The sequence below is a fragment of the Myotis brandtii genome, unplaced genomic scaffold (genome assembly GCF_000412655.1).
Source record: "Myotis brandtii unplaced genomic scaffold, ASM41265v1 scaffold220, whole genome shotgun sequence".
NCBI classification, from domain to species: Eukaryota; Metazoa; Chordata; class Mammalia; order Chiroptera; family Vespertilionidae; genus Myotis; species Myotis brandtii.
In genome coordinates this window covers 2223803-2235016 of record NW_005358250.1, presented here as the reverse complement: position 1 = coordinate 2235016, position 11214 = coordinate 2223803, and the positions used below count along the sequence as shown (strand labels likewise).

General features: G+C 51.9%; 1 protein-coding gene across 3 annotated transcripts; it reads left to right on the top strand.

Annotated features, from left to right (window-relative positions):
- The first annotated feature begins 148 nt into the window (after positions 1-148).
- LOC102244922 (chromosome unknown open reading frame, human C1orf210) lies at positions 149-3674 on the top strand. Of its 3 annotated transcripts, none has more exons than XM_005866085.2 (3): positions 149-345; positions 3060-3172; positions 3317-3674. In XM_005866085.2, the coding sequence occupies exons 2-3, from the start codon at positions 3154-3156 to the stop codon at positions 3637-3639; spliced, it is 342 nt and encodes a 113-aa protein (XP_005866147.1). In that variant the 5' UTR covers positions 149-345; positions 3060-3153; the 3' UTR covers positions 3640-3674. The 3 variants fall into 3 exon arrangements, with proteins under 3 accessions (XP_005866147.1, XP_005866146.1, XP_014395056.1); XM_005866084.2 differs by having other exon boundaries at positions 149-420; XM_014539570.1 differs by lacking the exon at positions 149-345 and adding an exon at positions 445-513.
- Positions 3675-11214: the final 7540 nt, after the last annotated feature.

Below are 11214 nucleotides of genomic sequence, written 5' to 3'. Positions count from 1 at the left end.
GGTTCCGGCCCACCGCCTTCACAGGTCTGCAAAGCTCCCTCTTCAACTCCGGACTTTGTACCTGTCACCGTAAAGTCATTGCTCATCTGGGCCGCCAGCCTGAGCAGCAGCCTGCTGAAGTGCCCGCCCCTTCTAGGGCCCATAGGACCACCCCTTCCTCTCAGGATCCCAACTGCACCAGCCCACCCGCCTCTCCCCAGTAGTGGGGGTGGGGGTGAGGCCAGTGCCATAAGGTTCTCCGCAAAAGCTTGGGAAGACTAGTTAGTCCTCCCGGTTGTGGGCGTTGCCTGCTGCCCAGCCCTCCGCCCTCACCTGCAGCTTCAGCCCCACCAGGGGCGTCCCCAGGTGAGTCAAGCCCCGCCCACTGTCTGCCGGCCCCAGCCGGAAGCTTCCTCCACGGAGTGTGCACAGTTCCTACAGGTGGGTAGCAGAGGGGAAGAATTGGGGGGCTGGGAGGAGGAACCCACAAGTCCCTGAGGGCTCCTGGGAGCAGGAAAGGAGCTACAGATCAGGGTGGGTATGTATGTCTGAAGATCAGAGGAGGGGTGTGTTTGTTAGTGGAAGAAATGTGACTTGAGGGGGTGGGGTGACCGCCTGTGGGTGTGAGGAAATGTCCTTGGGAAGAAACCACAGGGACAAGGCAGAAGGAAAGGAATAGGAGTAAAAGAAAGGTCAAATTGAATTCAATTCATTTCAATTAAACAAAATCTTGGTTTTTGAGGACCCAGTGCACCGTGTGGGGCCCACAGTGGGCACCCGCGGAATGTTACTCATTTACCCGTCCTTTCTAATTTCTCCTGTCCCACCTCTCACCCCCACTCCCATATTCACTCTCAGCTCTGTCCCTCACTCAACTCACAAACTGGCACTGAGCAGCCAAGTGCCAAGCTCTCTGGCAGTCCCAGGGCACAGGTTAATCATCCCAGTCTTTGCCCTCAGGGAGCTGCCCATCTAGTAACTGGCCAGTTCTGACTGGTAGTTTATGGTTTAGGCCATTGAAAGGGGTCATACAGAGAGGCCTGGGACAGCCTCACCAACTGGCGTGGCCTGATTTAGCATTCGAGATGGTGGACTCAAAAAAACTGAGAAGGGAGGCGGTGGCTGAGGTGGAAGGTGTCTGTGTGGGGAGAGGGAACTGTGGGAAGAGGAAGAAGAGTTTGGCCTGAGGGCCTTGTGCTGGATTGTGTGGCTGAGGAATTTGCATGCAGCACTGGGTGTGGTGAGCTCTTGGATTTTTAAACAGGGGTGTGAGGGGGTCAGATTTGGGCTTTAGGCCCATGGCTCTGGGGATTGGACTAGAGATGGGGCGAGACCAGTTGGGAGGTTATTGTTAGAGTAAAGGTACAAGATGAAGGCAGCTCGGACTGGGGAAGTGGCAGTGGGGTGCCAAGGAAGGGAATAGTCATTCCAGAGATATTTAGAAGAACTGATGGACTTGGTGACAAGTTGGTGGTGAGGAGGGAAGGTCTCATTAAAGTATTGGTGTAAAAGACTATGGGGGAGTACTCCCCTAAACTAGGTGCTTATCTCCTAGGTACTTTCTTAGGTTGGATACTCCTTCCCAGGAGTATCTGATTTAGGTACTCCACCTGCAGATAATCTCTAGCCCTAGCTGGTCCTCCAATGGGTACTTCCCTAACCTACGTGCTCTTCCTCTAGATCAGTGGTTCTCAACCTTCCTAATGCCGCGACCCTTTAATACAGTTCCTCATGTTGTGGTGACCCCCAACCATAAAATTATTTTCGTTGCTACTTCATAACTGTAATTTTGCTACTGTTATGAATCATAATGTAAATATCTGTTATGCAGGATGTATTTTCATTGTTACAAATTGAACATAATTAAAGCATAGTGATTAGTCACAAAAACAATATGTAATTATGTATGATTTTTCTGATGGTCTTAGGCGACCCCTGTGAAAGGGTCGTTCGACCCCCAAAGGGGTTGCGACCCACAGGTTGAGAACCACTGCTCTAGATACTCCCTAGATTCAGGTGTTGCCCCCCCCTTCTGATTCAGGTGCTCCTCCAGGCATTTCTGAGTCTAGTCCAGTGGTTCTCAACCTTGGCTGCACATTAGAATCACCTGGGAATCTTTTTAAAATCCTGGTTTCTGGGCCTCATCCTCCAGAAATTCTGTTTCTTTGTTACTCTAGATCAGGGGTGGGCAAACTTTTTGACTCGAGGGCCACAATGGGTTCTTAAACTGGACCGGAGGGCCGGAACAAAAGCATGGATGGAGTGTTTGTGTGAACTAATATAAATTCAAAGTAAACATCATTACATAAAAGGGTACGGTCTTTTTGTTTGTTTGTTTTATTCATTTCAAACGGGCCCCATCCGGCCCGCGGGCCGTAGTTTGCCCACGGCTGCTCTAGATGATCTTCTCCAAATACTCCCTTAATTCAGGTGCTCCTTCTCTAGATCCTCTCCAGCCCTAGTGATTCTCATCCAGATGATTTCCTGATTCAGGTGGTCTACATTTGGCTACTTCCTGACTCAGGAGCAGAGGGGCCAAGTCTGCCCTTGCTGTGCTGAGACCCCCTGCTCTGGGTGAGGATTGGCACTGTCTTCCACGTGTGGTTTCCACTTTGGCTTGTTAACTCCAAGCAATTGCTGTTGTCCAACCTCTGGGAGCAGGACTGCCTCTGCCCCCACCTCCCATCCTCAGCTTACCATGCAATATAGCAAACTGGGCCCTGGGCTGGAACTTTGGCTGAATTAGTTGACCCTTCTGGGCCTCAGAGTCCTCATCTATAAAGAGAATAATGTTTACACCGACATTACAGATTGCTGTGAGCATGGTACCTGGATCATACAGTGTGCTCAGTGTAAGTTCCAGCATTGATTTATGTTTCCAGCCACTTCCAGAGCTGGACCCTGCAATATTTCCTTCCAAAGAGCCAATTTCTCAGCTTGTTTCTCTCCTGTGAACAACTGTTTATGGTTAGTTGTCCAGTCCCCAGCGTTTGTGTAGCACCCTAACACGACTGTGAGTATGGCCTGCTACGTGTGCCCTGTGGCCACCCCTGACAGCCACACATGTGTGTATGTTTCAGGATCTGTGCCCCAGGGCTGCCTATCACCTGGGATCTGCTTGGAGCCAGGGCTCTTCTGGCCAAGCCAAGGCTCACGGTGTCTTCCAGCTACTCCATGAGTGACACAAACCAAAGTGAGTAGCAGTGAGGGAAGCTGAAGAGGGGGGTGGTTTCCCCTTAGATGCTGGGGTTGGGGGAAGGACCCTGCCCCCACTCCTCTCGGTTTCCCCAGGGAGCCCATCTGGAGCCCATTCATAATGCTGTTCCTTTCTCTGCAGCCATTGTGGGACCCTCGGAGCTCCCCACGCTATCAGCCATGACCCCTGGGCCAGGCTCTGGGGCCCGGGCATGGCCTGTGCTGGTGGGGGTTGTGCTGGGAGCTGTGGTCCTCTCTCTCCTCATTGCACTTGCTGCCAAATGCCACCTCTGCCGCAAATACCGCCTCAGCTATCAGCATCGCCCACTGCCCGGGACAAGGAAGGGGATCTGTCCGGAGGCCGGTGAAGATGAGGATGATGATGGTTTCATTGAGGACAATTACATTCAGCCTGGGGCCAGCGAGCTGGGGACAGAAGGTAGCAGGCACCATTTCTCCCTCTGAGCCACGACCTTTGCACACCCTTTGCCTGACAGCTTAAGAATTGTAAATACTACAATGAACTCAGGGATGGAGGTGGCTAGGATTTAAGGGCTGACCAGGGATTGAGCAATTTTCCCACCCCTGACACTAGCCACCAAAGTGACAGTGCCCCTCTCTTGCTCAATAACTCTCAATGGCTCCCTGCTATTCTCAGGATAAAGCCTACCAAGGACCTGACTATGGAAATGAGGCCTCTGTCAGCCTCTTGGTTTGCATTCTCCCTACTTAACTAGTTATTATTATCTACCAGTTGGTAACATTTTAGCAGGTGAAAACCAGTGTGCCAAGTTTCTTATTGAAATTTTTTCCTATCAATACAGTGGGTAATCTAAATAGATATAATATATTCTGTTTTTCACAGGTACTAATAAATCTATTTTTATTTCAAATAAAAATTAAAAGTTGCTCATTTTTATTTTCCTGAACTGGAACTTGTGCATAAAAGTGTTCTTTGTCACGGAGCTGGAAGATGCTGCTCGGACATGCCCAGCCTCCGGGGAGCCCCTCCCTCTCAAAACCCTGTGAGCTTCTCTCCCATCACCCTTGCCACATTTTACCTTAATCTTCATTGCAGTTTGCACTTATTTTTTACTGTGCCTGTCCTTACAGCTAGACTGTGAGCTCCCTGAGGCCACAGGCTATGTCTCATTTGTGTCCTCAGAGTCTTGCACAAGGCAGGTGCTAAATAAATACTTGTAAAATTTATTGAATTACTGTGGGCTCAGGAGTAAGTAGGTGAAGGATAAGGGAGTGCAGTTGATTGTGAAAAACTTGATGAAGAACGTGACAGGAAAAGATTAGGGTCACAGCTGCTGGTGGAATATTGGGGCAAGGGAGACAGTTAAGCTTCCTTGGTTCTTTGCTTCTTTTGCAAGCAATGGAAAGGAATCCTGGCTTTTGCATAGAATTAAAGGGACAGCTGACTCAGGAGGACAGGAAGCAGGTGGTCCCAGCAGCCTGATTATCAGCCTGATTTCTGTACCTCTAGTGCTTTGTCATTTATGGGCATTGATGAGACTCCAAGCCTGGGACTCCTAAACTCTCAGTTCTGAGTCTCAAGAACTCAGGTGAGAGAATCTGATTGGCCCAGGTTGGGTCCAGTGTCCACCACAGCTGTGACCAGTGAGAGCAGCCTCCTGTAGCACATATGTGATTTGGGGAGCCCACCTGTTTGTTCCAGGTCATTATCAGACAAGGGGAAGTCATGAGCCAGGCAGCCACCCCACACTGTGTCCACCTGGATGCCACGTTAGCCTGCAGAAAGAGCCAGCAGAGGAGGAAAGGGAGGGATGACTAATGTAGGGAGGTGCTTGAGAAAAAGGCAGGAGGTCGAGGAGGGCTGGAGCTGGAGCATAGGGTTTGAGGGGTGCCCATGGCAGTGATGAAGCTGCAGCGTGGACCAGATCAGCTAGTGCAGTGATGGCTGTTATGCCCAGATTTCAGGATCCCCAAGAAACCACACCAGGGAGCCAGCCGTGTCCGATGCGAAAGCATAAGAGTCTTTATTCAAGCTAGCTTGAGCTCCCCGCCACACTCGCCGACGCAGTGGCAAGCGGCAGAGAGAGAGCTAGCCCTGTGGGAAGAGGGATTTTATAGGGGGGTTGGAGTAAGGGGAGGAGAGAGGACTGTGGGCCCTGCCAATTGGCCAGGCGCAAGTCGGTGTCTTGTTACACAGGATGTGGTCATATCTATGGCGCGCACTTCCCTTGATTATCATTGGTTAGTTTAAAGAAATCCTAGGTGCGGCTAGCAGAGGCTTGGGCTTCCGGGAAAAAGCTCCTTGCTGAGCACATGGCTGCCCAAAAATGGAGGATTGGGGCAAGATGGAGGGCGTAGCCCTCGCCCTTTCAATGGCGAACCTTTTGAGCTCAGTGTGTATAATACCCTCTAGGTCAGTGATGGCGAACCTTTTGAGCTCGGCGTGTCAGCATTTTGCAAAACCCTAACTTAACTCTGGTGCCGTGTCACATATAGAAATTTTTTGATATTTGCAACCATAGTAAAACAAAGACTTATATTTTTGATATTTATTTTATATATTTAAATGCCATTTAACAAAGAAAAATCAACCAAAAAAATGAGTTCGCGTGTCAGAGGTGTCATGGGTTCGCCATCACTGAGCTAGTGCCTTGGTGCCAAGGTAGAGAGCTTGCTCTTCAATTTGAGAGCAACCTAGGCTCATCTGTGAACTTTCTGGGCAAGGGAATGCTGTAATCATGACAGAAAAGGCATTATGGATGCTGCTAAGCGATGGGTTGGAGGACAGAGACCAGGAGAGAAGTGACTAAGATGAGACTAATGTGTAGGGAACAGATTCCGCACATTGAAGGGGGCAGGGCTGACAGCACTGCTTGGCTACCTGATGTGGGGGCGGAAGGAGTCCAGGGAGCTGCCCTGGTTTCGGGCTTGATGGAGGAACAGGTTTCTTGGGAATGTGGATTCAGTGCCGGATGTAGATTTCCAGGGAAAGGTGCCCCGGGGCAGCTGGGGTTCACTGGGGAGGGGAGAAGTCCTGTCAGCAGACATGGGCTTGGGAATAGTCAGCCTGATTGTCACTGACAGCCTGGGAGTGGTTTAGGTTTTGGAAGTGGAGTTGAGAGGCACTGAGAACTGAGTAGGGAAACACTGACATCCAAGGACTTGTCAGCAGGAGAGAGGAGCCCAGGGAGGAGGGAAGCCCAGCACACACAGCCCCAACTCCAGCAATTTTTCCTGAGTCCAGAGATGGTCGAACTGCCCCAGCCTGAGACCTGGAGAAGGACCCTGAGCAGCAGAACTAAGGGGCCAAGAACATGTCCTGGCTCCGAGGGGAGAGCTCCGAGGGGAGAGCAGTTGCGAACACAGTGGGTCTGTCCCCTGACCTAATGCTCCCGCAGGCCCACCTGAAGGAGCTGTCCTGCCTGCAGTTCTGGGCCAGAAAGCAGCTCAGCTGGCCCTGTTTTCACGTATTCTTTGGGACCTGAGTCAAGATGTCTGAGGGATCCAGGAGAAGGTATGGGCCCGATCCCAGAAGAGCAATTGCGTTTCCTGAGCCCTGCCCCCAGTCGGGGTCAGCAGGGAGGGCTTCCTCTCAGAACCTGCTGGAGGGCAAGCCTGGCTGAGCAGGACCGTGGGGTCACGAGTACCTTGGACCTTGTCCTGAGTGGCCTTGCTGGATTCCTCTGAGGAATCATTGCCATTGTGCTGCACATGCCTGGCCCCAGGCACAAATAGGGCATGTGACCTGGGCCCACAGGTGCAGGAGCCCAGGATGCTGAATGTGCTGGGAGGCCTGGGACTTAGCCAGATCTGGCTCTGGTCTGTCCTCCTCTGGCTGAGGCCCTGGCCGCAGCTGCCTCTGCCTCAGCCTTGCACCCTGTCCTGCACCCCCAGCAGCTGCCACTACCTACTCTGTCCTGGGAACCCCAGCCCAGACCTGACAGTGGAGGACAACCCAGCTCCCAGCTGCCTTGTTCCGCTGTCCCCAAAGCAGAGCCAGATCCCTTGTCCATATGTGGAGGCCAAAGACAGGGGTCACACAAGCCACAGGCGTGAAGTTTAAGGAGCCCCAGCAGAGTAGCGGGTGAGTTGAGAGCTGAGACTCCCTGGATTCAAATCCCAGCTCTGCCATTTATGAGCTGTGTGACCTTGGGCAAGTTACTCCCTCAGTGCGCTACTCTCTTCTCAGTAAAATGGGGATCATATAGTACTTGCCACACAAGGTTACAAGGATTAAGTGAGTTACTTAAATAAAGTGGAACTGAGCCGGCCTGTACGAGTGTTAGCCATTTGCCTGTGGGCTCCCCCAGGGCAATCACTCCTCACAGTGGGTCCTCCCACAACCAGGCTTAATCCTGAGGGAGGAGCTTGTCAAGCCCCCTTTGTCCTCACTCTCTGGGCTGGGGTTTGAGCTTCCCTGTTTCCCAGAACTCAGCTCAGATCTGGTCAGGAAAGAAAGGACTTGAATTCGAGTCTCTGATGCTATAGAATAACAACGATAGCACCGATGTCCTAGTGCTTCTTACAACAGTCCTGCTGGGGAGGCAGCCCCATTTTATACCCTGAGAAGTTGAGGCTCAAACACTGTAACTGCAACTTGCTTCTTTGCTCAGCAATAATGCCATTATCTCAGTCCGAAGTAATGATCACAGACCAGAGAAGGAACCTCTTGCGTTCATCCTGCCAGGGCTGGCACCCCTCCCGCTCCCTGAGTGAGTGGGCTGAGAAGTCTCTGGGTGCAAGCTCCTGGTTTGGGAGAGCAGGCTGTGAGGGTAGAAGTGGTCTGTTCCATCCCTGGGGGCCCTTCCAGTCCCGGAGGCTGACTTCCATGGCTATGCCCAGGGGAGTCTCTCAGGTCCTGAGGACAGTCAGGAAGGCGGCCCCTGTCCTGTGCAGAGTGCTGAGTGTGAGGGGCATGTGTCAGTCCCCTGCAGCCTGGAGGAAGCTCCTTTGGGGAGACCTGAGTGACCCCAGAAGGCCTGAGGTCTCATGTAGGATGTGCTTGGATATGATATAAGCTCCACCTGGACTGGAACAGATTTGGAAATTTCTGGAACATGTTCTTCCAGTATCCAGGCATCCAGGTGACATGGCTGAGGACCTAGGGTTTGACTCGAGCTCAGAAGGAACATGTGGCAAGTCCTCTCTCTCCACCTCACCGGCCACTCGGTGGGAGCCTCTAGCTTCACACCACTGTCCTCTGTCTCTGTTGGCCCCTTCTTGTCTTTTCACTCAATACCAGCTTAGATTTCAGGGTCTAATATGTCAGCCTCTCTTGCCAGTCTCCTCCACTTACATGCCATTGTCAGCATTGCATACTCCAGGTGAACTCCGGCCTCAGACCTGGTGCCTGGCCCCTGTGTGCTGTGGAGTAAGACCCACCGTTGTCCAGGCTGTGGTCTCTACCGGTCCTCCAGCCTCTCATGGGCTCTCACAGCTTCCGGCAGTCGCCTCTCTCCACCTCACCCGCCACCCGGTGGGAGCCTCTAGCTTCACACCACTGTCCTCTGTCTCTGTTGGCCCCTTCTTGTCTTTTCACTCAATACCAGCTTAGATTTCAGGGTCTAATATGTCAGCCTCTCTTGCCAGTCTCCTCCACTTACATGCCATTGTCTCAGCATTGCATACTCCAGGTGAACTCCGGCCTCGGACCCGGTGCCTGGCCCCTGTGTGCTGTGGAGTAAGACTCACCATTGTCCAGGCTGTGGTCTCTACCGGGCCTCCAGCCTCTCATGGGCTCTCACAGCTTCCGGCAATCGCACTGTTTTCTTGGTCCCATCCCTCTCGCACTCTCCATAGCAGCTCCTTAAAATGGCCTGTGCCTCACGGACACAATAGTTATTGGTCAGGGCCTCCCTCAATTTCCTGCTACAACACCCACAACTTTAACCTCTTTCCATTCTTCCCTCTCATCAAAATGGCTTTGTAAGCCCAATCCTCCACCTTGTGTCCTGGACCTCCCCTCCCCGCCTCCTGTTCAGGGACTTTAAGAGCAGCTTCTTCTCTACCTTGTATCTTAACCTCTTTCTATCCACCTTAACCCATCACATCTCCCACCCTCCAGTCAGTCACAAGGACCTGTCAGTCCAGCCTCTGAACATCCGTGGAATCTGTTCTGTTTCATTCTGTCCCTCATCATCTTGCATCTGGACGATGGCATTAATCAACCAGCCCATTTCCTTGCCTCCATTTTGGCCCTTTCCGATGAAGTTTCTGTGCTGCAGGCAGGATGATTGTCCTAAAACACGTTCTGACCGGGCCATTCCTCTGCTGACAGCCCTTCACTGGCTTGCTCTTGGCCTTGAGAAACTGCCACATGCTGGGGAGCTGCTGAAGCCTGGGACTGGCCGAGGGCCCCTCCTTAGCACTCCTCGCCTCTTCCCAGCTACTGCTCCATGTTTCAGCCACGCAAACCCTTAGTGGTTCCTCTTTTTAAAAAATATTTTTATTGATTTCAGAGAGGAAGGGAGAGGGAGAGAGATAGAAATATCAATGATAAGAATCATTGATCCTGACTGAGAATGGAGCCTGCAGCCCGGGCATGTACCTGACCGAGAGTCCAACTGTGACCTCCTGGTTCATAGGTTGACGCTCAACCACTGAGCCACACCGGCTGGGCCCTTCGTAGTTCCTTGAAGGAGCCAAGTTCCCTTGTCCCTAGGCCCTTCTGCTATTTCTTCTTTCTGGGGCACTGTTCCCACCCCTTAGGGCCAGCGGAGACATCACTTCTGGGCTGTTTGGCCATTTCTTCTTCTTTTCCTTGGAGAGCTCACCCTGGTTCCACACAGCAGCCAGTGAGTCCCAAATCCTGCTCTCACTCCCCTGATTACATTTGCCCCGTGTTTCTCAGAGTCCTGAGGACAAAGTCCAAATTCCTCAGCTGGGCTGCCAAGGTCGTTGTCCGGACAGGAGCAAGGAGGAGGGATTTGGTGGGAGGGATGTGAAGGCTTCCTTCCATAGGACTCTCAGTCTCGCAAGGTGGAAGGTCAAGCCACCTGCAGGGAGTGATGTTAGGTGACCTAGGATGTGAAGGGAGTGGAGGTAACTTGAGGGTCACTGTGGGAACAGCTGACGAGGGAAACAGTGTAACTGATGAGCTACGTTGCGGACCCAGCTGAGACTGGTGATGAGGAATTCACGGTGACGCCTGCTGCCTGGCTGTGCCGGTCTCTCTAATAACCACTCCCCGAGGGGCGGCAGGTGCAGTGAAGGCCAGTGTGTGGATTAGTCCATGGAGGTGGTTTCCTGGGAGAGCGGGACCAAAGGGGCAGGTGGCTAAGGAGTCGAGGACTCTGTCACGGAGTCTGAAATGACGGGTCGAAGAATCATCACCAGAAGGGAGATAAAGGCAGGAGGGGGAGGTAAGAGAGGAAGGGGCAGCTTTATATTTATTTTTTGTTAATCCTCACCCGAGGATATTTTTCCATTGAATTTTAGAGAGAGTGGAAGAAAGGGAGAGAGGCAGAAACATCGATATGAGACACATCGATTAGTTGCCTCCAGCACCCGACCCAACCTGGGGCCGGGAATTGAGCCTGCATCGAACCTGGGACCCTTCCGTCTGTGGGCTGACACTCTACCCACTGAACCAAACCTGCTAGGGCAGGAAGGGAAGCTTTAGAGCAGTGGTTCTCAACCTTCCTAATGCCGCGACCGACCCTTTAATACAGTTCCTCATGTTGTGGTGACCCCCAACCATAAAATTATTTTCGTTGCTACTTCATAACTGTAATTTTGCTACTGTTATGAATCATAATGTAAATATCTGATATGCAGGATGTATTTTCATTGTTACAAATTGAACATAATTAAAGCATAGTGATTAATCACAAAACAATATGTAATTATATATGTGTTTTCTGATGGTCTTAGGCGACCCCTGTGAAAGGGTCGTTCGACCCCCAAAGGGGTTGCGACCCACAGGTTGAGAACCGTTGCTTTAGAGAGATAGCAGAGGGGCTGGTGGCCAGCTGGTTGTAATGTGGACCAAGATGGGGTTTTGTGACCTGCTTTGAGCAAACAGGCTGGAGACGGGAGGTTGTGGGTGGGCTTAAGTGA